Below are 25837 nucleotides of genomic sequence, written 5' to 3'. Positions count from 1 at the left end.
AGACAGACAGACAGACAGACAGACAGACACAGACAGACAGACACAGACAGACAGACAGAGAGACAGACAGACAGACAGACAGACAGAACCAGACAGACAGAGACAGACAGCGAGAGAGACAGAGACAGACAGCGAGACAGAGACAGACAGACAGACAGACAGACAGACAGACAGACAGACAGACAGCGAGACAGACAGCGATACAGACAGAGACAGACAGAACAGAAAATGTATTGACTCTGGGAATGAGAGGAGGACGAGGAGAAGGAGGAGAGGATTTAACATTTCTTAAAACCTATTTCCTGTCAACACTGGTGGTTGAATATTTAATGAGTGTGGAAGTGGCGAGGCAGAGGAAGCTGATGAGGCTCAGGAGAGATGAGATGGTATATGCTGGCTGGCTGGCTGAAAGGGGTTTTCACACCGACAGACCGCCAAAGAGATGAGTGATGAGAGGGATCGTTCCCCAGCCCCTCTTCACACATTCTGTAACCCAAGCACACCCCACACCACCTACCCTCTGACTACACCCTCAGACACCAACACAGGGACAGACGGTCACTAAAACCGAACCCTCTGAAACCATCTAGTTGTATAATAACTCTCTGGGTGAGGAACTCCCTCTGAAACCATCTAGTTCTATTATAACTCTCTCTAAAACCATCTAGTTGTATTATAACTCTCTGGGTGAGGAACTCCCTCTAAAACCATCTAGTTGTATAATAACTCTCTGGGTGATGAACTCCCTCTATAACCATCTAGTTGTATTATAACTCTCTGGGTGAGGAACTCCCTCTAAAACCATCTAGTTGTATTATAACTCTCTGGGTGATGAACTCCCTCTGAAACCATCTAGTTGTATAATAACTCTCTGGGTGAGGAACTCCCTCTAAAACCATCTAGTTGTATTAGTAAATTCTCTTGTTTGAAAATAGCCTGGCTGTTCACCATAAGGTTTCCCTCCAGATTATGCTCTTATCAATGTGATGCTTGTCTAGAGACAATAAGTAATCCTCCACTCTGTCTGAATACTCTGTCGGAATACCCTGGCTGAATACCCTGTCTGAGACCCTGTCTGAATACCCTGGCTGAGACCCTGTCTGTGTACCCTGGCAGAGTAACCTGTCTGAGTACCCTGTCTGAATACCCTGTCTGAATACCCTGTCTGAGACCCTGTCTGAATACCCTGTCTGAGACCCTGTCTGAATACCCTGGCTGAGACCCTGTCTGTGTACCCTGGCAGAGTAACCTGTCTGAGTACCCTGCCTGAGTACCCTGTCTGAGTACCCTGTCTGAATACCCTGTCTGAATACCCTGTCTGTGTACCCTGTCTGAGTACCCTGTCTGAGTACCCTGTCTGAGTACCCTGTCTGAATACCCTGTCTGAATACCCTGTCTGAGACCCTGTCTGAATACCCTGTCTGAGACCCTGTCTGAATACCCTGGCTGAGACCCTGTCTGTGTACCCTGGCAGAGTAACCTGTCTGAGTACCCTGCCTGAGTACCCTGTCTGAATACCCTGTCTGAATACCCTGTCTGAGTACCCTGTCTGTGTCTGAAACGGCACCCTATTCACTATATCGTGCACTACTATTGAATATATATATATATATATATATATATATATATATATATATATATATATATACTATGAGCCCTGTGTAAAAGTAGTGCACTACTATTGAACTCAGCCCTATGAGCCCTGTGTAAAAGTAGTGCACTACTATTGAACTCAGCCCTATGAGCCCTGTGTAAAAGTAGTGCACTACTATTGAACTCACCCCTATGAGCCCTGTGTAAAAGTAGTGCACTACTATTGAACAAAGCCCTATGAGCCCTGTGTAAAAGTAGTGCACTACTATTGAACAAAGCCCTATGAGCCCTGTGTAAAAGTAGTGCACTACTATTGAACAAAGCCCTATGAGCCCTGTGTAAAAGTAGTGCACTACTATTGAACAAAGCCCTATGAGCCCTGTGTAAAAGTAGTGCACTACTATTGAACTCACCCCTATGAGCCCTGTGTAAAAGTAGTGCACTACTATTGAACAAAGCCCTATGAGCCCTGTGTAAAAGTAGTGCACTACTATTGAACTCAGCCCTATGAGCCCTGTGTAAAAGTAGTGCACTACTATTGAACTCACCCCTATGAGCCCTGTGTAAAAGTAGTGCACTACTATTGAACAAAGCCCTATGAGCCCTGTGTAAAAGTAGTGCACTACTATTGAACAAAGCCCTATGAGCCCTGTGTAAAAGTAGTGCACTACTATTGAACAAAGCCCTATGAGCCCTGTGTAAAAGTAGTGCACTACTATTGAACAAAGCCCTATGAGCCCTGTGTAAAAGTAGTGCACTACTATTGAACAAAGCCCTATGAGCCCTGTGTAAAAGTAGTGCACTACTATTGAACAAAGCCCTATGAGCCCTGTGTAAAAGTAGTGCACTACTATTGAACAAAGCCCTATGAGCCCTGTGTAAAAGTAGTGCACTACTATTGAACAAAGCCCTATGAGCCCTGTGTAAAAGTAGTGCACTACTATTGAACAAAGCCCTATGAGCCCTGTGTAAAAGTAGTGCACTACTATTGAACAAAGCCCTATGAGCCCTGTGTAAAAGTAGTGCACTACTATTGAACAAAGCCCTATGAGCCCTGTGTAAAAGTAGTGCACTACTATTGAACAAAGCCCTATGAGCCCTGTGTAAAAGTAGTGCACTACTATTGAACAAAGCCCTATGAGCCCTGTGTAAAAGTAGTGCACTACTATTGAACAAAGCCCTATGAGCCCTGTGTAAAAGTAGTGCACTACTATTGAACTCACCCCTATGAGCCCTGTGTAAAAGTAGTGCACTACTATTGAACTCACCCCTATGAGCCCTGTGTAAAAGTAGTGCACTACTATTGAACTCACCCCTATGAGCCCTGTGTAAAAGTAGTGCACTATCAGATTTGAGCTGAACTGAACACGCGTCACCGTTGTCACAACAGTCCTGATAAAGCGTTCTGTCTGAAGCGTTCTGTCTGAAGCGTTCTGTCTGAAGCGTTCTGTCTGAAGCGTTCTCTAACATCCTTGAAGTGGGAACGTGGTAAAGCAATCTTAATGCAGGGCATGATTCTCCCTGCTATATAACTTTGAACTCAGTAGAGGATTGGGGGAGAATATTTATTTTCAAAAGAGACTTCAAGACCATAGACCCCTTAACGCCTTTGTAAAAACACATTAACAAGATTTCTCGCCGGAGTCAAACTATTAACCTTGTGGAGAACAACAACAGAAACGGTTAGGAAAACAGAGGCCTAATTGGAAACGCAAACACAAAGCCAAGGGAGGAGGAGAGAAAAGACCAGAAGTCATTGGACCAAAGACGTTCCAATAGCCAGAAAAGACCAGAAGTCATTGGACCAAAGACGTTCCAATAGCCAGAAAAGACCAGAAGTCATTGGACCAAAGACGTTCCAATAGCCAGAAAAGACCAGAAGTCATTGGACCAAACACGATCCGATAGCCAGAAAAGACCAGAGGTCATTGGACCAAACACGTTCCAATAGCCAGAAAAGACCAGAGGTCATTGGACCAAACACGTTCCAATAGCCAGAAAAGACCAGAGGTCATTGGACCAAACACGTTCCAATAGCCAGAAAAGACCAGAAGTCATTGGACCAAACACGTTCCAATAGCCAGAAAAGACCAGAAGTCATTGGACCAATGACGTGTGTGTGTTTGTGTGTCCCTGGGGGCTAGTGCCGGGCAGCTGGGAGCTCTCTGCTCTGACTACATCTCTTCACAAACACACACACACACACACACACACACACACACAGACACAGACACAGACACAGACACACACACACACACACACACACACACACACACACACACACACACACACACACACACACACACACACACACACACACACACACACACACTCTCCTGGCCTCCACTGGCAGCTGAGGCCCCTGAGGACCGGTTAGCTGTGGGCCACAGATGACCCTGACTGGCTCTCATACAGCAGGTCTGAGGCCCCCGAGGACCACTTAGCTGTGGGCCACAGATGACCCTGACTGGCTCTCATACAGCAGGCCTGAGGCCCAAACGCCACCCTATTCCCTTTATAGTGCACTCCTTTTGACCAGGATCCATAGGGCATATGGTGTTATTTTGGACAATCCCAGGACACAGCAGACAGTGCTTACAGTCAGCCTACACATCAACAGCAGCAGACAGACAGACAGTACACCGTCGACAGACAGACAGACAGACAGTACACCGTCGACAGACAGACAGACAGTACACCGTCGACAGATAAAGGACACAAGCTGGTTCAGACAGACACGCTAACAGCACAGTGCTAACAGTATACATTATGGAAACTATTTTTTCATTTTACCTTATTTAACCAGGATACTCTCCACTCAGTAATAATTGTCACTGTTTTCCAGGGTATCATCAACAACAATCAGTCTCCTCTGTTTTTCCCGAGAGGCAGTGAAGGTCATAAGAGGGTATAGAGAGGAGAGAGACACTCTATAGAGAGGAGAGAGACACTCTATGGAGAGGAGAGAGACACTCTATAGAGAGGAGAGAGACACTCTATAGAGAGGAGAGAGACACTCTAGAGAGAGGAGAGAGACACTCTATAGAGAGGAGAGAGACACTCTAGAGAGAGGAGAGAGACACTCTATAGAGAGGAGAGAGAGAGTCTATAGAGAGGAGAGAGACACTCTATGGAGAGGAGAGAGACACTCTATAGAGAGGAGAGAGACACTCTATAGAGAGGAGAGAGACACTCTATAGAGAGGAGAGAGACACTCTATAGAGAGGAGAGAGAGAGTCTATAGAGAGGAGAGAGACACTCTATAGAGAGGAGAGAGAGAGTCTATAGAGAGGAGAGAGAGAGTCTATAGAGAGGAGAGAGACACTCTATAGAGAGGAGAGAGACACTCTATAGAGAGGAGAGAGAGAGTCTATAGAGAGGAGAGAGACACTCTATAGAGAGGAGAGAGAGAGTCTATAGAGAGGAGAGAGACACTCTATAGAGAGGAGAGAGACACTCTAGAGAGAGGAGAGAGACACTCTATAGAGAGGAGAGAGACACTCTATAGAGAGGAGAGAGAGAGTCTAGAGAGAGGAGAGAGACACTCTATAGAGAGGAGAGAGACACTCTATAGAGAGGAGAGAGACACTCTATAGAGAGGAGAGAGACACTCTATAGAGAGGAGAGAGACACTCTAGAGAGAGGAGAGAGACACTCTATAGAGAGGAGAGAGAGAGTCTAAAAATGTATTTCCGAGAAGAGGAGGTCACCATTGTTGAGATGAATCACAGCCGACAATAATCAGGACCCTGGAATGAGCCCTGCAGCCCTGATCAGCCATATTACTGTCTGTTGCTAGGCAGATGTACAACGTGACAGAACCACCAGAGATTGGTCATCACACGCGGACACACACACACACACACACACACACAGTCTTGTACAGCTAACAATTCAGTCACATTCAAAATCATATTTTTCCTAACCCCTAAACTTAAATCTAACTCTAACTCTAACCCTAAACCCTAACCCTTACCCTAGCTCTTAACCCTAACCCTAAACCTTACCCTAGCTCCTAATCCTAAACCTTAAACCCTACCCTAGCTCCAAACCCTGAACCCTAAACCTTACCCTAGCTCCTAACCCTAAACCTTACCCTAGCTCCTAACCCTAAACCCTACCCTAGCTCCTAATCCTAAACCCTACCCTAGCTCCTAACCCTAACCCTGAACCCTACCCTAGCTCCAAACCCTGAACCCTAAACCTTACCCTAGCTCCAAACCCTAAACCCTAAACCTAACCCTAGCTCAAAACCCTAAACCCTAACCTAGCTCCAAACCCTAAACCCTAAACCCTACCCTAGCTCCAAACCCTAAACCCTAAACCTTACCCTAGCTCCTAACCCTAAACCCTACCCTAGCTCCAAACCCTAAACCCTACCCTAGCTCCAAACCCTAAACCCTAAACCTTACCCTAGCTCCTAACCCTAAAACTTACCCTAGCTCCTAACCCTAAACCCTACCCTAGATCCTAACCCTAAACCCTACCCTAGCTCCTAAACCTAACCCTAAACCTTACCCTAGATCCTAAACCTAAACCTAATTTTAAACCTAACACTAATTTTAACCTTAACCCTAAACCCACAAAAATGTGGGGACTAAGAAAATGTCCCCAGTTGGTAAATGTTTTGTTGGTTTACTATTCTCGTGGAGACTTCTAGTCTTCAAGTATAGTTAAACACATCCACCTGCACACACAGCCTGAGGGTGACCTCACCTCAACACCATGTCCTGGCCTGTGTCTGGTGTGGCAGTCTGCCTGTCTGTGTGTCCGTCTGTCTGTGTGTGTTCACTGACTATGTGTCCGTCTGTGTGTGTGTGTGTGTGTTCACTGTCTGTGTGTCCGTCTGTCTGTGTTTGTTCACTGTCTGTGTGTCCGTCTGTCTGTGTTTGTTCACTGTTTGTGTGTCCGTCTGTGTGTGTGTGTGTTCACTGTCTGTGTGTCCGTCTGTCTGTGTGTGTTCATTGATTGTGTGTGTGTGTCTGTGTGTGTTCATTGTTTGTTTGTGTGTGTGTGTGTGTGTGTGTGTGTGTGTGTGTGTGTGTGTGTGTGTGTGTGTGTGTGTGTGTGTGTGTGTGTGTGTGTGTGTGTGTGTTCACTGTCTGTGTGTCCGTCTGTCTGTGTGTGTTCATTGTTTGTGTGTGTGTGTCTGTGTGTGTTCATTGTTTGTTTGTGTGTGTGTGTGTGTGTGTGTGTGTGTGTGTGTGTGTGTGTGTGTGTGTGTGTGTGTGTGTGTCTGTGTGTGTGTCTGTGTGTGTGTGCGTGCGTGCGTGCGTGTGCGTGTGCGTGCGCGTGCGCGTGTGCGTGTGTGTGTGTGTGTGTGTGCGTGTGTGTACCTGAGAGATGTCCATGACAGCATCACAGCTGAGAGGTCGTGCAGAGGTAAGGTCGTTGAACCCCAGCAGGGTAGAGATGATCCTGTTCTGATCAATTCGTCTGATCATAGTCCCGTCCACAAAGAAGATCACTCCATACTTATCCACTGTGATACCTGGTGGAGAGATGAGGGGTGGAGGGATGGAGGGATGGAGGGAGGGATGGGGGTGGAGGGATGTGGGGATGGAGGGAGGGATGGGGGTGGAGGGATGTGGGGATGGAGGGAGGGATGGGGGTGGAGGGATGTGGGGATGGAGGGAGGGATGGGGGTGGAGGGATGGAGGGATGGATGGGGGTGGAGTGAGGGATGGGGGTGGAGGGATGTGGGGATGGAGGGAGGGATGGAGGTGGAGGGATGTGGGGATGGAGGGAGGGATGGGGGTGGAGGGATGGAGGGATGGAGGGATGGATGGGGTGGAGTGAGGGATGGAGGGAGGGATGGATGGGGTGGAGTGAGGGATGGAGGGAGGGATGGATGGGGTGGAGTGAGGGATGGAGGGAGGGATGGATGGGGTGGAGAGATGAGGGATGGAGAGATGAGGGATGGAGGGATGAGGGATGAGGGATGGAGGGATGGAGGGATCGAGGGATGAGGGATGGAGAGATGAGGGATGGAGGGATGAGGGATGGAGGGATGAGGGATGGATGAGGGATGAGGGATGGAGGGATGAGGGATGGAGAGATGAGGGATGGAGGGATGAGGGATGGAGGGATGGATGGATGAGGGATGAGGGATGGAGGGATGAGGGATGGAGAGATGAGGGATGGAGAGATGAGGGATGGAGAGATGAGGGATGGAGGGATGGAGGAAAGGAGGGATGAGGGGTGGAGGGATGAGGGATGGATGGATGGAGGGATGGAGGGATGAGGGATGGAGGGATGAGGGATGGATGGATGAGGGATGAGGGATGGAGGGATGAGGGATGGAGAGATGAGGGATGGAGGGATGGAGGGATGGAGAGATGGAGGGATGAGGGATGGATGGATGAGGGATGAGGGATGAGGGATGGAGGGATGGAGGAATGGAGGGATGGAGGGATGGAGGGATGAGGGATAGAAGCATGAGGGATGAGGGATGGAGGGATGAGGGATGGAGGGATGAGGGATGAGGGATAGAAGCATGAGGGATGAGGGATGAGGGATGGAGGGATCAGGGATGAGGGATAAAAGCATGAGGGATGAGGGATGGTGGGAAGAGGGACGGAGGGATGAGGGATGAAGGGATGAGGGATGGAGGGATGAGGGATGGAGGGATGGAGGGATGAGGGATGTAGGGATGAGGGATGGAGGGATGGAGGGATGAGGGATGGAGGGATGGAGGGATGAGGGATGGAGGGATGAGGGATGGAGGGATGAGGGATGAGGGATGGAGGGATGAGGGATGGAGGGATGAGGGATGATGGATGAGAGATGGAGGGATGAGGGATGGAGGGATGGGGGGATGAGGGATGGATGGATGAGGGATGGAGGGATGAGGGATGGGACATCGTCAGCTTTAAGTGCATCTCTACTGGTAGTATAACACAATACATCAATATACTAACACAATACATCCATATACTAACACAATACATCAATATACTAACACAATACATCAATATACTAACACAATACATCAATATACTAACGCAATACATCAATATACTAACACAATACATTAAAATACTAACACAATACATTAATATACTAACACAATACATTAATATACTAACACAATACATCAATATACTAAAACAATACATGTTTTACAGGTGCTGGTATACTAGTAGTATAACACAATACAGACTGTATTGGCTGTTATAAACAGACTGTATTGGCTGCTATAGGTCAGACTGTATTGGCTGCTATAAACAGACTGTATTGGCTGTTATAGGTCAGACTGTATTGGCTGCTATAGGTCAGACTGTATTGGCTGCTATAGGTCAGACTGTATTGGCTGCTATAGGTCAGACTGTATAGGTCAGACTGTACTGGCTGCTATAGGTCAGACTGTATAGGTCAGACTGTATTGGCTGCTATAGGTCAGACTGTAATGGCTGCTATAGGTCAGACTGTACTGGCTGCTATAGGTCAGACTGTATAGGTCAGACTGTATAGGTCAGACTGTATAGGTCAGACTGTATTGGCTGCTATAGGTCAGACTGTATTGGCTGCTATAGGTCAGACTGTATTGGCTGCTATAGGTCAGACTGTATTGGCTGCTATAGGTCAGACTGTACTGGCTGCTATAAACAGACATGGAGGTCCTGGTTAATTTCAATACTCTTTTCACAGTTGTTCCCTGTTGAAAAGTTTTCTTTCACAATCACACAATCACACAGTCTATCAGTCACACAGTCACACAACCACACAGTCACACAGTCACACAGTCACACAATCACACAGTCACACAATCACACAATCACACAGTCACACAATTACACAAACACACAGTCACACAATTACACAATCACACAGTCACACAATCACACAATCACACAGTCACACAATTACACAAACACACAGTCACACAATCACACAAACACACAGTCACACAAACACACAGTCACACAGTCACACAGTTACACAGTCACACAATCATACAGTCACACAATCACACAGTCACACAATCACACAGTCACACAGTCACACAATCACACAAACACACAGTCACACAATCACACAGTCACACAGTCACACAGTCACACAGTCACACAATCACACAGTCACACAGTCACACAATCACACAGTCACACAATCACACAGTCACACAGTCACACAATCACACAGTCACACAGTCACACAATCACACAGTCACACAATCACACAATCACACAACCACGCAATCACACAGTCACAGTCACACAAACACACAGTCACACAACCACACAGTCACACAATCACACAGTCACACAGTCACACAACCACACAGTCACACAAACACACAGTCACACAGTCACACAATCACAGTCACACAATCACACAGTCACACAATCACACAGTCACACAATCACACAATCACACAGTCACACAGTCACACAGTCACACAATCACACAGTCACACAATCACACAAACACACAATCACACAGTCACACAATCACACAAACACACAGTCACATACTACTTAACGCTTCCTGATTCTCCACTCTTTTACAAGGTTCAAAGAGGGCTGTGTGTTTTGTAGGCCTGCGCGAGAGAACATATTCTCCAATATAATCCAATGTGCCAAACATGAAGTGTATTGATCTGGTCTATTCCAGTAATGTTCCCAGTCAGCTAACACTCTAACCCATCAGTAACCTTGAACTAGCAGTGACCTTATACTGAAGCTATGATTCCCAGTCAGCTAACACTCTAACCCATCAGTAACCTTGAACTAGCATACACACACACGGTTACTAACACACACGGTAACCTTACACTGAAGGCTACCCAACAGTATCAGTCGTTTCGGAGCGTAAGGGAAACAGCCACACGATACGATCTTTCAACAGTCCTTTTTTTCCCCTGTTCCAATATATGCACAAAATGCACCTGTTATGTTGTGTTACATCTAATGTTATGTCCATAGCTCCGTGTGTTGGTGAGCGTAGCATCCACAGCCTGTTATGTTGTGTTACATCTAATGTTATGTCCATAGCTCTCTGTGTTGGTGAGCGTAGCATCCACAGTCTGTTATGTTGTGTTACATCTAATGTTATGTCCATAGCTCCGTGTGTTGGTGAGCGTAGCATCCACAGTCTGTTATGTTGGGTTACATCTAATGGTATGTCCATAGCTCCGTGTGTTGGTGAGCGTAGCATCCACAGTCTGTTATGTTGTGTTACATCTAATGGTATGTCCATAGCTCCGTGTGTTGGTGAGCGTAGCATCCACAGCCTGTTATGTTGTGTTACATCTAATGGTATGTCCATAGCTCTCTGTGTTGGTGAGCGTAGCATCCACAGTCTGTTATGTTGGGTTACATCTAATGTTATGTCCATAGCTCTGTGTGTTGGTGAGCGTAGCATCCACAGTCTGTTATGTTGGGTTACATCTAATGTTATGTCCATAAACGGGTTCCAAAAAGGGTTCTCCGGCTTATCCCCATAACAAAAACACTTTTCGGTTCCAGGTAGAACTCTTTTGGGTTCCATGTAGAACCCTCTATGTAAAGGGTTCTACCTGGAACCAAAAGGGTTCTACCTGGAATCAAAAGGGTTCTACCTGGAACCAAAAGGGTTCTACCTGGAACCAAAAGGGTTCTACCTACAACCAAAAAACGTTTATTCAAAGGGTTCTCCTATGGGGACTGTCGAAGAACCATTTTAGGTTAACTTTTCTTTCTAAGAGTGCAGGTTAGTACTATGTTATGTCCATACCTCGTGGGTTGGTGAGCGTAGCCTCCACAGCCTTGCCCCCATCTCCACACCGTGTCTCGTCGTAGGGCAGACACTGGTCTCCAGTCCCAGCTACCAGCTCCAGGTTCTTGGCCACATCTTTTATGGCGCTCAGAGATTTCACCTTGAACACCTTCCTAGTGCTGGTGTCTGACAGGTAAACAGCTCCAGACACAGGACTACTGGCCAGGTAGTACTTATGGGCCGGGCTGTTACTGGAGAGAGGAGACAGAAAAGAGAAGAGCATCAGTCAAGCTGGGAGGGATGCAATGCCTTCAATATAACTACTACCTTTAATATACCTATTCCCTTTAATATAACTACTACCTTTAATATAACTATTACCTTTAATATAACTACTACCTTTAATATAACTATTACCTTTAATATAACTACTACCTTTAATATAACTATTACCTTTAATATAACTACTACCTTTAATATAACTATTACCTTTAATATAACTATTCCCTTTAATATAACTATTCCCTTTAATATAACTATTACCTTTAATATAACTATTCCCTTTAATATAACTATTACCTTTAATATAACTACTACCTTTAATATAACTATTACCTTTAATATAACTACTACCTTTAATATAACTATTCCCTTTAATATAACTATTACCTTTAATATAACTATTACCTTTAATATAACTACTACCTTTAATATAACTATTCCCTTTAATATAACTATTCCCTTTAATATAACTATTACCTAATGCCTGGACGTGGTACCCAGTGATGTGTTTTGTTGAATTTGCCCCAAACATAACACTTTGTATTGAGGACAAAAAGTTAACTTCTCTGCCAACATATTTACAGTTTTACTTTAGTGCCTTATTGCAAACAGGATGCATGTTTTATTTCCTTCTATTCACTCTGTCATTTAGGTTTGTATTGTGGAGTAACTAAAATGTTGTTGATTCATCCTCAGTTTCACAGCCATTAAACTCTGTAACTGTTTTAGAGTCAGCAGTGGCCTCATGGTGAAATCCCTGAGTGGTTTCCTTCATCTCCGGCAACTGAGTTAGGAAGGACGCCTGTATCTTTGTAGTGACTGGGTGTATTGATACACCATCCAAAGTGTAATTAATAACTTGCTCAAAGGGATATCCCATGCTAAAGGGGATATTCAATGTCTGTTTTTTTATTTTTACCTATCAACCAATAGGTGCCCTTCTTTGTGAGGCATTGGAAAACCTCCCTGGTCTTTGTGGTTGAAATATCTGTCTGAAATTCACTGCTGGACTGAGGAACCTTACAGATAATTGTATGTGTGGGGGTACAGAGATGAGGTAATCATTCAAAAGTCCTGTTAAACACTATTATTGCACACAGAGTGAGTCCATGCAACTTATTATATGACTTGGTAAACACATGCTTACTCCTGGACTGATTATGGATTGAATATCTCAAGGCATTTCATTTTTACATTTTGAATTAATTTGTAATCGATTCTAAAAACACAATTCCACTTTGACATTATGTGGTATTGTCTGTAGGACAGTGATACAACATCTCAATTTAATCCATGTTAAATTCAGGCTGTAACACAACGAAATATGAAAAAAGTCAAGGGGTGTGAATACTTAGTGAAGGCACTGTATATAGGGAATAGGGTGCAATTTACAGATGTAGGATTTTCATTTGATCACCGTGTTGCAGGATAACTTTTCTGCAATGCAGGAAGTGTAAAACTTGTAGTGCATTTGAGGTTTAAAAAGGCTTCTGAAGTTCGTAATTTCCACTTTGAAATTTCAGACTTGATTGTCCATTACGAAAAATGTATCAACCCCTACAAAAATGTCCATTACAGACCACATAATCATTTACATTTCTGTTGCTTCAAGATCATTTGCCTGCTGTAGAAAACTGGCAAAATAATTAAGATCCCACATCTGTAAGAAGCAGCCACAATGTAAGAATGGTTGGATTTAGGAACATATACAGCAAGGTGATGAAATACATAGGATTCACACATTCACTCAGTGTAAATGAAGGACTGATAGGAGGTAACTCAGTGTAAATGAAGGAGAGATAGGAGGTAACACAGTGTAAAAGAAGGAGAGATAGGAGGTAACAGTGTAAAAGAAGGAGAGATAGGAGGTAACACAGTGTAAAAGAAGGAGAGATAGGAGGTAACAGTGTGAATGAAGGAGAGATAGGAGGTAACAGTGTAAATGAAGGAGAGATAGGAGGTAACAGTGTAAATGAAGGAGAGATAGGAGGTAACAGTTTGAATGAAGGAGAGATAGGAGGTAACAGTGTAAAAGAAGGAGAGATAGGAGGTAACAGTGTAAATGAAGGAGAGATAGGAGGTAACAGTGTAAATGAAGGAGAGATAGGAGGTAACACAGTGTAAATGAAGGAGAGATAGGAGGTAACAGTGTAAAAGAAGGAGAGATAGGAGGTAACAGTGTGAAAGAAGGAGAGATAGGAGGTAACAGTGTAAAAGAAGGAGAGATAGGAGGTAACAGTGTAAATGAAGGAGAGATAGGAGGTAACAGTGTAAAAGAAGGAGAGATAGGAGGTAACAGTGTGAATGAAGGAGAGATAGGAGGTAACAGTGTAAAAGAAGGAGAGATAGGAGGTAACTCAGTGTGAATGAAGGAGAGATAGGAGGTAACAGTGTAAATGAAGGAGAGATAGGAGGTAACAGTGTAAATGAAGGAGAGATAGGAGGTAACAGTGTAAATGAAGGAGAGATAGGAGGTAACAGTTTGAATGAAGGAGAGATAGGAGGTAACAGTGTAAAAGAAGGAGAGATAGGAGGTAACACAGTGTAAAAGAAGGAGAGATAGGAGGTAACAGTGTAAATGAAGGAGAGATAGGAGGTAACAGTGTAAATGAAGGACAGCAAACCATGAAATTAAAAAATAAATGAAACAAAAATGTGACATATACCTGAAGTTACACATTGATTTACTATACAATGCTGTAGGTGGCCTTTCAGAACCTGCCTGCGAAGTCCCTGTCTGAATACAGAACACACTACATGTGCGTCTAGCAGCTACCTGTACTGTGGGTGTTTCAAACAGCCAACCCCCTTGGGGACTCTCTTATAGAGACGTAAGCTACGTCCCAAATGGAACACTAGGCCTGTTATAAATGCACTACTTTAGACCAGGGCCTTCGAGGAATAGGGTGGGCATTTGGGACACAGACACTGAATATACAACGGGTGCTGAACGGCTATCCAAACACATTATGCCCCCTTCAACACTGAAGACAGAGCAGAAACACCACGGTGTGTGTGTGGTGTGTGTGTGTGTGTGTGTGTGTGTGTGGTGTGTGTGTGTGTGTGTGTGTGTGTGTGTGTGTGTGTGTGTGTGTGTGTGTGTGTCATCTATTAACCAGCGACAGAGTAATCCTTCATTCACACAGGGGGGAGGTAGAGGATTTGAAAGCCTGACAAAATGTGGCCAATCAGAATGTCCCCTGCAGCTAGAAGGAAACCAGCTACCTGCTGAAAGCTCCAATCAGAAAGTTACTGACAGACAACTCACAGTGGTGCCACTATTAAAGACATGGAGTGTCTCAAACAACACCCTCTATCCTACCCCTATCCTATCCCTACTCTATCCTACCCCTATCCTAATCCCTACTCTACCCATACCCCTATCCTAATCCCTGCTCTATCCTACCCCTACCCCTATCCTAATCCCTACTCTATCCTACCCCTATCCTAATCCCTACTATATCCTACCCCTATCCTAATCCCTACTCTATCCTACCCCTATCCTAATCCCTACTCTATCCTACCCCTATCCTAATCCCTACCCTAATCCCCCCTATCCTAATCCCTACTATATCCTACCCCTATCCTAATCCCTACTCTATCCTACCCCTGTCCTAATCCCTACTCTATCCTACCCCTATCCTAATCCCTACTATATCCTACCCCTACTCTATCCTACCCCTATCCTAATCCTACTATATCCTACCCCTATCCTAATCCCTGCTTTATCCTACCCCTACCCCTATCCTAATCCCTACTCTATCCTACCCCTATCCTAATCCCTACTCTATCATACCCCTATCCTAATCCCTACTCTATCCTACCCCTACCCCTATCTTAATCCCTACTCTATCCTACCCCTATCCTAATCCCTACCCTAATCCCCCCTATCCTAATCCCTACTATATCCTACCCCTATCCTAATCCCTACTCTATCCTACCCCTATCCTAATCCCTACTCTATCCTACCCCTATCCTAATCCCTACTCTATCCTACCCCTATCCTAATCCCTATCCTAATCCCCCCCTATCCTATCCCTACTCTATCCTACCCCTATCCTAATCCCTACTCTATCATACCCCTATCCTAATCCCTACTCTATCCTACCCCTATCCTAATCCCTACTCTATCCTAATCCCTACTCTATCCTACCCCTACCCCTATCCTAATCCCTACTCTATCCTACCCCTATCCTAATCCCTACCCTAATCCCCCCCTATCCTATCCCTACTCTATCCTACCCCTATCCTAATCCCTACTCTATCATACCCCTATCCTAATCCCTACTCTATCCTACCCCTACCCCTATCCTAATCCCTACTCTATCCTACCCCTATCCTAATCCCTACCCTAATCCCCCCCTATCCTATCCCTACTCTATCCTACCCCTATCCTAATCCCTACCCTAATCCCCCCCTATCCTATCCCTACCCTATCCTACCCCTATCCTAATCCCTACTCTATCATACCCCTATCCTAATCCCTACTCTATCCTACCCCTATCCTATCCCTACTCTATCCTACCCCTATCCTAATCCCTACCCCTACCCCTACCCTAATCCCTACTATATCCTACCCCTATCCCTGCTAATCCCTACCCTATATCCATATCTGTGAAAGACAGATAGATCATATCTGAAGAGTGTTAAGTCAACTGATGTAGGGGTCAGAGGGTAACTATAGCGTGAACTAGGGGTCGTAGGGTAACTATTGGGTGAACTAGGGGTCGTAGGGTAACTATAGGGTGAACTAGGGGTCGTAGGGTAACTATAGGGTGAACTAGGGGTCAGAGGGTAACTATAGCGTGAACTAGGGGTCGTAGGGTAACTATTGGGTGAACTAGGGGTCGTAGGGTAATTATAGGGTGAACTAGGGGTCGTAAGGGTAACTATAGGGTGAACTAGGGGTCGTAGGGTAACTATAGCGTGAACTAGGGGTCGTAGGGTAACTATTGGGTGAACTAGGGGTCGTAGGGTAACTATAGGGTGAACTAGGGGTCGTAAGGGTAACTATAGGGTGAACTAGGGGTCGTGGGGTAACTATAGGGTGAACTAGGGGTCGTAGGGTAACTATAGCGTGAACTAGGGGTCGTAGGGTAACTATTGGGTGAACTAGGGGTCGTAGGGTAACTATAGGGTGAACTAGGGGTCGTAAGGGTAACTATAGGGTGAACTAGGGGTCGTGGGGTAACTATAGGGTGTACTAGGGGTCGTGGGGTAACTATAGGGTGAACTAGGGGTCAGAGGGTAACTATAGGGTGTACTAGGGGTTGTGGGGTAACTATAGGGTGTACTAGGGGTCAGAGGGTAACTATAGGGTGAACTAGGGGTCGTAGGGTAACTATAGCGTGTACTAGGGGTCGTAGGCTAACTATAGGGTGAACTAGGGGTCAGAGGGTAACTATAGGGTGAACTAGGGGTCGTAGGGTAACTATAGGGTGAACTAGGGGTCGTAGGGTAACTATAGGGTGAACTAGGGGTCGTAGGGTAACTATAGGGTGAACTAGGGGTCGTAAGGAAACTATAGGGTGAACTAGGGGTCGTAGGGTAACTATAGGGTGAACTAGGGGTCGTAGGGTACCTATAGGGTGAACTAGGGGTCGTAGGGTAACTATAGGGTGAACTATGGGTCAGAGGGTAACTATAGGGTGAACTAGGGGTCGTAAGGTAACTATAGGGTGAACTCGTGGGTAACTATTGGGTGAACTAGGGGTCGTAGGGTAACTATAGGGTGAACTAGGGGTCAGAGGGTAACTATAGGGTGAACTAGGGGTCGTAAGGTAACTATAGGGTGAACTAGGGGTCAGAGGGTAACTATAGGGTGAACTATGGGTCGTAGGGTAACTACAGGGTGAACTAGGGATTGTAAGGTAACTATAGGGTGAACTAGGGGTCGTAAGGGTAACTATAGGGTGAACTAGGGATCGTAGGGTAACTATACGGTGAACTATGGGTCGTAGGGTAACTATAGGGTGAACTAGGGGTCAGAGGGTAACTATAGGGTGAACTAGGGGTCGTAGGGTAACTATAGGGTGAACTAATCACTATTGCTCTGCCACTGATTTGGCTCTTGTGACCTTCATCAGTAAGATCTGATTAAGAGACTAAATCAATAGACCTGTTACAGACAGCCGACAAACTGATATTTTAAGTGAACTCAAAGAGCTCTTGTCTTTTAAGAGGAGTTGATGAGCTGTAGCTAGTGGTGAAGAAGAAGTGAGGGACTCTAACCAGCACAGATCTGAAGAGAGAGACTAGAGTAGTGAGGGTCTCTAACCATCACAGATCTGAAGGGAGAGGCTAGAGGGTCTCTAACCAGCACAGATCTGAAGGGAGAGACTAGAGTAGTGAGGGTCTCTAACCATCACAGACCTGAAGGGAGAGATTAGAGTAGTGAGGGACTCTAACCATCACAGACCTGAAGGGAGAGACTAGAGTAGTGAGGGACTCTAACCATCACAGACCTGAAGGGAGAGACTAGAGTAGTGAGGGACTCTAACCAGCACAGATCTGAAGGGAGAGACTAGAGGGTCTCTAACCATCACAGATCTGAAGGGAGAGACTAGAGTAGTGAGGGTCTCTAACCAGCACAGATCTGAAGAGAGAGACTAGAGTAGTGAGGGTCTCTAACCAGCACAGATCTGAAGGGAGAGACTAGAGTAGTGAGGGACTCTAACCATCACAGATCTGAAGGGAGAGACTAGAGTAGTGAGGGTCTCTAACCAGCACATATCTGAAGGGAGAGACTAGAGTAGTGAGGGTCTCTAACCATCACAGATCTGAAGAGAGAGACTAGAGTAGTGAGGGTCTCTAACCAGCACAGATCTGAAGAGAGAGACTAGAGTAGTGAGGGACTCTAACCAGCACAGACCTGAAGGGAGAGACTAGAGTAGTGAGGGACTCTAACCAGCACAGATCTGAAGGGAGAGACTAGAGGGTCTCTAACCATCACAGATCTGAAGGGAGAGACTAGAGTAGTGAGGGTCTCTAACCAGCACAGATCTGAAGAGAGAGACTAGAGTAGTGAGGGTCTCTAACCAGCACAGATCTGAAGGGAGAGACTAGAGTAGTGAGGGACTCTAACCATCACAGATCTGAAGGGAGAGACTAGAGTAGTGAGGGTCTCTAACCATCACAGATCTGAAGAGAGAGACTAGAGTAATGAGGGACTCTAACCATCACAGATCTGAAGGGAGAGACTAGAGTAGTGAGGGACTCTAACCAGCACAGATCTGAAGAGAGAGAGTAGTGAGGGTCTCTAACCATCACAGATCTGAAGGGAGAGACTAGAGTAGTGAGGGTCTCTAACCATCACAGATCTGAAGGGAGAGACTAGAGTAGTGAGGGTCTCTAACCATCACAGATCTGAAGGGAGAGACTAGAGTAGTGAGGGTCTCTAACCATCACAGATCTGAAGGGAGAGACTAGAGTAGTGAGGGTCTCTAACCATCACAGATCTGAAGGGAGAGACTAGAGTAGTGAGGGTCTCTAACCAGCACAGATCTGAAGGGAGAGACTAGAGTAGTGAGGGTCTCTAACCAGCACAGATCTGAAGGGAGAGACTAGAGGGTCTCTAACCATCACAGATCTGAAGGGAGAGACTAGAGGGTCTCTAACCATCACAGATCTGAAGAGAGAGACTAGAGTAGTGAGGGTCTCTAACCATCACAGATCTGAAGGGAGAGACTAGAGTAGTGAGGGTCTCTAACCAGCACAGATCTGAAGGGAGAGACTAGAGTAGTGAGGGTCTCTAACCATCACAGATCTGAAGGGAGAGACTAGAGTAGTGAGGGACTCTAACCATCACAGATCTGAAGGGAGAGACTAGAGGGTCTCTAACCATCACAGATCTGAAGAGAGAGACTAGAGTAGTGAGGGTCTCTAACCAGCACAGATCTGAAGAGAGAGACTAGAGTAGTGAGGGTCTCTAACCAGCACAGATCTGAAGGGAGAGACTAGAGTAGTGAGGGACTCTAACCATCACAGATCTGAAGGGAGAGACTAGAGTAGTGAGGGTCTCTAACCAGCACAGATCTGAAGGGAGAGACTAGAGTAGTGAGGGTCTCTAACCATCACAGATCTGAAGAGAGAGACTAGAGTAGTGAGGGTCTCTAACCAGCACAGATCTGAAGAGAGAGACTAGAGTAGTGAGGGACTCTAACCAGCACAGACCTGAAGGGAGAGACTAGAGTAGTGAGGGACTCTAACCAGCACAGATCTGAAGGGAGAGACTAGAGGGTCTCTAACCATCACAGATCTGAAGGGAGAGACTAGAGTAGTGAGGGTCTCTAACCAGCACAGATCTGAAGAGAGAGACTAGAGTAGTGAGGGTCTCTAACCAGCACAGATCTGAAGGGAGAGACTAGAGTAGTGAGGGACTCTAACCATCACAGATCTGAAGGGAGAGACTAGAGTAGTGAGGGTCTCTAACCATCACAGATCTGAAGAGAGAGACTAGAGTAATGAGGGACTCTAACCATCACAGATCTGAAGGGAGAGACTAGAGTAGTGAGGGACTCTAACCAGCACAGATCTGAAGAGAGAGAGTAGTGAGGGTCTCTAACCATCACAGATCTGAAGGGAGAGACTAGAGTAGTGAGGGTCTCTAACCATCACAGATCTGAAGGGAGAGACTAGAGTAGTGAGGGTCTCTAACCATCACAGATCTGAAGGGAGAGACTAGAGTAGTGAGGGTCTCTAACCATCACAGATCTGAAGGGAGAGACTAGAGTAGTGAGGGTCTCTAACCATCACAGATCTGAAGGGAGAGACTAGAGTAGTGAGGGTCTCTAACCAGCACAGATCTGAAGGGAGAGACTAGAGTAGTGAGGGTCTCTAACCAGCACAGATCTGAAGGGAGAGACTAGAGGGTCTCTAACCATCACAGATCTGAAGGGAGAGACTAGAGGGTCTCTAACCATCACAGATCTGAAGAGAGAGACTAGAGTAGTGAGGGTCTCTAACCATCACAGATCTGAAGGGAGAGACTAGAGTAGTGAGGGTCTCTAACCAGCACAGATCTGAAGGGAGAGACTAGAGTAGTGAGGGTCTCTAACCATCACAGATCTGAAGGGAGAGACTAGAGTAGTGAGGGACTCTAACCATCACAGATCTGAAGGGAGAGACTAGAGGGTCTCTAACCATCACAGATCTGAAGAGAGAGACTAGAGTAGTGAGGGTCTCTAACCATCACAGATCTGAAGGGAGAGACTAGAGTAGTGAGGGTCTCTAACCAGCACAGATCTGAAGGGAGAGACTAGAGTAGTGAGGGTCTCTAACCATCACAGATCTGAAGGGAGAGGCTAGAGGGTCTCTAACCAGCACAGATCTGAAGGGAGAGACTAGAGTAGTGAGGGTCTCTAACCAGCACAGATCTGAAGGGAGAGACTAGAGTAGTGAGGGTCTCTAACCATCACAGATCTGAAGGGAGAGACTAGAGGGTCTCTAACCATCACAGATCTGAAGGGAGAGACTAGAGTAGTGAGGGTCTCTAACCATCACAGATCTGAAGGGAGAGACTAGAGTAGTGAGGGACTCTAACCATCACAGATCTGAAGGGAGAGACTAGAGTAGTGAGGGTCTCTAACCATCACAGATCTGAAGGGAGAGACTAGAGGGTCTCTAACCATCAAAGATCTGAAGGGAGACTAGTGAGGGACTCTAACCATCACAGATCTGAAGGGAGAGACTAGAGTAGTGAGGGTCTCTAACCATCACAGATCTGAAGGGAGAGACTAGAGGGTCTCTAACCATCACAGATCTGAAGAGAGAGACTAGAGTAGTGAGGGACTCTAACCAGCACAGATCTGAAGAGAGAGACTAGAGTAGTGAGGGACTCTAACCATCACAGACCTGAAGGGAGAGACTAGAGGGTCTCTAACCATCACAGATCTGAAGGGAGAGACTAGAGTAGTGAGGGTCTCTAACCAGCACAGATCTGAAGGGAGAGACTAGAGTAGTGAGGGTCTCTAACCATCACAGATCTGAAGGGAGAGACTAGAGTAGTGAGGGTCTCTAACCATCACAGATCTGAAGGGAGAGACTAGAGGGTCTCTAACCATCACAGATTTGAAGGGAGAGACTAGAGGGTCTCTAACCATCACAGATCTGAAGAGAGAGACTAGAGTAGTGAGGGTCTCTAACCATCACAGATCTGAAGGGAGAGACTAGAGTAGTGAGGGTCTCTAACAATCACAGATCTGAAGGGAGAGACTAGAGGGTCTCTAACCATCACAGATCTGAAGGGAGAGACTAGAGTAGTGAGGGTCTCTAACCAGCACAGATCTGAAGGGAGAGACTAGAGGGTCTCTAACCATCACAGATCTGAAGGGAGAGACTAGAGTAGTGAGGGTCTCTAACCATCACAGATCTGAAGGGAGAGACTAGAGGGTCTCTAACCATCACAGATCTGAAGAGAGAGACTAGAGTAGTGAGGGTCTCTAACCATCACAGATCTGAAGGGAGAGACTAGAGTAGTGAGGGTCTCTAACCATCACAGATCTGAAGGGAGAGACTAGAGGGTCTCTAACCAGCACAGATCTGAAGGGAGAGACTAGAGTAGTGAGGGTCTCTAACCATCACAGATCTGAAGGGAGAGACTAGAGGGTCTCTAACCAGCACAGATCTGAAGGGAGAGACTAGAGTAGTGAGGGACTCTAACCATCACAGATCTGAAGGGAGAGACTAGAGGGTCTCTAACCATCACAGATCTGAAGGGAGAGACTAGAGTAGTGAGGGTCTCTAACCATCACAGATCTGAAGGGAGAGACTAGAGGGTCTCTAACCAGCACAGATCTGAAGGGAGAGACTAGAGTAGTGAGGGACTCTAACCAGCACAGATCTGAAGGGAGAGTAGTGAGGGTCTCTAACCAGCACAGATCTGAAGGGAGAGACTAGAGTAGTGAGGGACTCTAACCATCACAGATCTGAAGGGAGAGACTAGAGGGTCTCTAACCAGCACAGATCTGCCAAACAGGATAATCATTACCCTGGCGTCCATCGTAACCCGTCTGTCAGCATGGCATCATTCAAACAGGATTAAGACAGAACACACACACACACAAACACACACACACACACACACACAAAACACCCTCAAAACCAAAAATCCAACCTTGAATTCCCAGCTTCCTGTGAGGCTCCCGGAGGCAGCCGAGTGCCAAGACCTGATATTCTCATGAGAGTAAGGCTTCGAGGTGCACGGCGGGACCAGTAGGTCCGTGGCACTGGGCCACGTCCTAAATGACACCCTATTTCCTTAGTAAAATGCACTACTTACAGGCCTCTGGTCAAAAGTAGTGCACTATAATAGGGAATAGGGGTGCCCTTTGGAATGCCACCCACTGTCAGCTACTGTACATAATTCTGAATGACAATTGACCTTCTGCTGCAGGGGCGATGACAGGGGGCCCTACAGAAAACCACAGGGCGAACCTGTCACTATCAGAACACTGACCAGCCTGACTGGGATTATTTTAGTCCACATAGCAGCCAAAACCGGTTTGTTCCTGGATGGAAACATGACTCCACATATGGCAGGAGTAGGTCACATAAAACTACGTCCCTCACTTCCTGGATAACTGTATAACCTCTCTCTCTCGCTCATAAAACTACGTCCCTCACTTCCTGGATAACTGTATAACCTCTCTCTCTCTCTCTCATAAAACTACGTCCCTCACTTCCTGGATAACTGTATAACCTCTCTCTCTCTCATAAAACTACGTCCCTCACTTCCTGGATAACTGTATAACCTCTCTCTCTCGCTCATAAAACTACGTCCCTCACTTCCTGGATAACTGTATAACCTCTCTCTCTCGCTCATAAAACTACGTCCCTCACTTCCTGGATAACTGTATAACCTCTCTCGCTCGCTCTTAAAACGACGTCCCTCACTTCCTGGATAACTGTATAACCTCTCTCTCTCTCTCTCTCTCATAAAACTACGTCCCTCACTTCCTGGATAACTGTATAACCTCTCTCGCTCGCTCTTAAAACGACGTCCCTTACTTCCTGGATAACTGTATAACCTCTCTCTCTCTCTCTCTCATAAAACTACGTCCCTCACTTCCTGGATAACTGTATAACCTCTCTCTCTCGCTCATAAAACTACGTCCCTCACTTCCTGGATAACTGTATAACCTCTCTCTCTCGCTCATAAAACTACGTCCCTCACTTCCTGGATAACTGTATAACCTCTCTCTCTCTCGCTCATAAAACTAAGTCCCTCACTTCCTGGATAACTGTATAACCTCTCTCTCTCTCTCATAAAACTACGTCCCTCACTTCCTGGATAACTGTATAACCTCTCTCTCTCTCTCATAAAACTACGTCCCTCACTTCCTGGATAACTGTAAACCTCCCTCTCTCGCTCATAAAACTACGTCCCTCACTTCCTGGATGACTGTATAATCTCTCTCTCTCTCTCGCTCATAAAACTACGTCCCTCACTTCCTGGATGACTGTATAACCTCTCTCTCTCTCTCGCTCATAAAACTAAGTCCCTCACTTCCTGGACAACTGTATAACCTCTCTCTCTCTCTCTCTCTCTCTCACAAACTACGTCCCTCATTTCCTGGATGACTGTATAACCTCTCACTCTCTCGCTCATAAAACTACGTCCCTCACTTCCTGGATAACTGTATAACTCTCTCTCTCTCTCTCTCATAAACTACGTCCCTCACTTCCTGGATGACTGTATAACCTCTCTCTCTCTCTCTCATAAAACTACGTCCCTCACTTCCTGGATAACTGTATAACCTCTCTCTCTCGCTCATAAAACTACGTCCCTCACTTCCTGGATAACTGTATAACCTCTCTCTCTCTCATAAAACTACGTCCCTCACTTCCTGGATAACTGTATAACCTCTCTCTCTCGCTTATAAAACTACGTCCCGCACTTCCTGGATGACTGTATAACCTCTCTCTCTAGCTCATAAAATGACGTCCCTCACTTCCTGGATGACTGTATAACCTCTCTCTCTCGCTCACAAAATGACGTCCCTCACTTCCTGGATGACTGTATAACCTCTCTCTCTCGCTCATAAAACTACGTCCCTCACTTCCTGGATAACTGCATAACATCCATCCACCCATCTATCCATAGTGATCATATGATAAGCTATCAGTGTTGGAAACACGGAAATGCAAACTATGAGACAAATGTCCTGCCCTTCAGCTACTTCAATGACTGACTGACTGATTCTCTAACTGACTGACTGACTCTCTGACTGACTGACTGACCGACTCTCTGACTGACTGACTGACTGACTGATTCTCTGACTGACTGACTGACTCTCTGACTGACTGACTCTGACTGATTCTCTGACTGACTGACTGACTGATTCTCTGACTGACTGACTGACTGATTCTCTGACTGACTGACTCTCTGACTGACTGACTGACTCTCTGACTGACTGACTCTCTGACTGGCTGACTGATTGACTGACTCTCTGACTGACATCCGGTCAGATGTACAATATAGAAACAGGGCAGAAAGTTGCAATAGTCCCCTGCAACCCAAGGTTCGAAAACAACATAAACAGAAACCATCTTAATAACCCTGAACCTTACCCTAGCCCCTAACCCTAAACCCTAAACCTTACCCTAGCTCCTAACCCTAAACCCTAACCTAGCTCCAAACCCTAAACCCTACCCTAGCCCCTAACCCTAAACCCTAAACCCTACCCTAGCTCCTAACCCTAACCCTAAACCTTACCCTAGCTACTAACCATAAACCCTACCCTAGATCCTAACCTTAAACCTAACCCTACCCTAGCTCCAAACCCTAACCCTAACTCTAACCCCTAACCCTGCTAGTGTGAGTGTGTTGTAGATGTGGTCAGCAGCATTAGGATGGAGGCACACACACACACGCACACACACACACACACACACACACACACACACACACACACACACACACACTCACTCACACACATATTCAACTTTTCACACCACTCTCACCACTTTTTTCACTCTGGGTGACACTATCATCTCTAGCAAGAAGCATAACCCTGTGAATCAATATCTCTTTAGCAGAGGAGAGGAGAGGAGAGGAGAGGAGAGGAGAGGAGAGGAGGTATTTAAGGCCTACATAGAAGGACTATCCCTAGAAATGTCTGTTACAGCCAGCAGTGTGTTTCAGAACACATTAAGGCATACATAATTTGTTTACGTACGGTAGCTGTGATCCCAGGTAGAGAGAACAGCACCTACACGGACCTAGCTGTGATCCCAGGTAGAGAACAGCACCTACACGGACCTA

At 46.0% G+C, this 25837-nt stretch overlaps 1 protein-coding gene across 1 annotated transcript in view; it reads right to left on the bottom strand.

Moving 5' to 3' along the window:
- The window catches only part of LOC129821064 (teneurin-4), a 189211-nt gene that overhangs the window by 152232 nt on the left and 11142 nt on the right, over nucleotides 1-25837 (bottom strand). The window contains exons 5-6 of the mRNA XM_055878318.1: nucleotides 11311-11543; nucleotides 6930-7084 (exon numbers count right to left, since the gene is read on the bottom strand). Coding sequence (XP_055734293.1) covers nucleotides 6930-7084; nucleotides 11311-11543 — 388 coding nt within the window. The remainder of the gene's footprint in view (nucleotides 1-6929; nucleotides 7085-11310; nucleotides 11544-25837) is intronic.

This window comes from Salvelinus fontinalis, chromosome 23 (assembly GCF_029448725.1).
Source record: "Salvelinus fontinalis isolate EN_2023a chromosome 23, ASM2944872v1, whole genome shotgun sequence".
In the NCBI taxonomy this organism is placed as follows: Eukaryota; Metazoa; Chordata; class Actinopteri; order Salmoniformes; family Salmonidae; genus Salvelinus; species Salvelinus fontinalis.
This window is presented reverse-complemented; position numbering and strand designations above follow the sequence as displayed.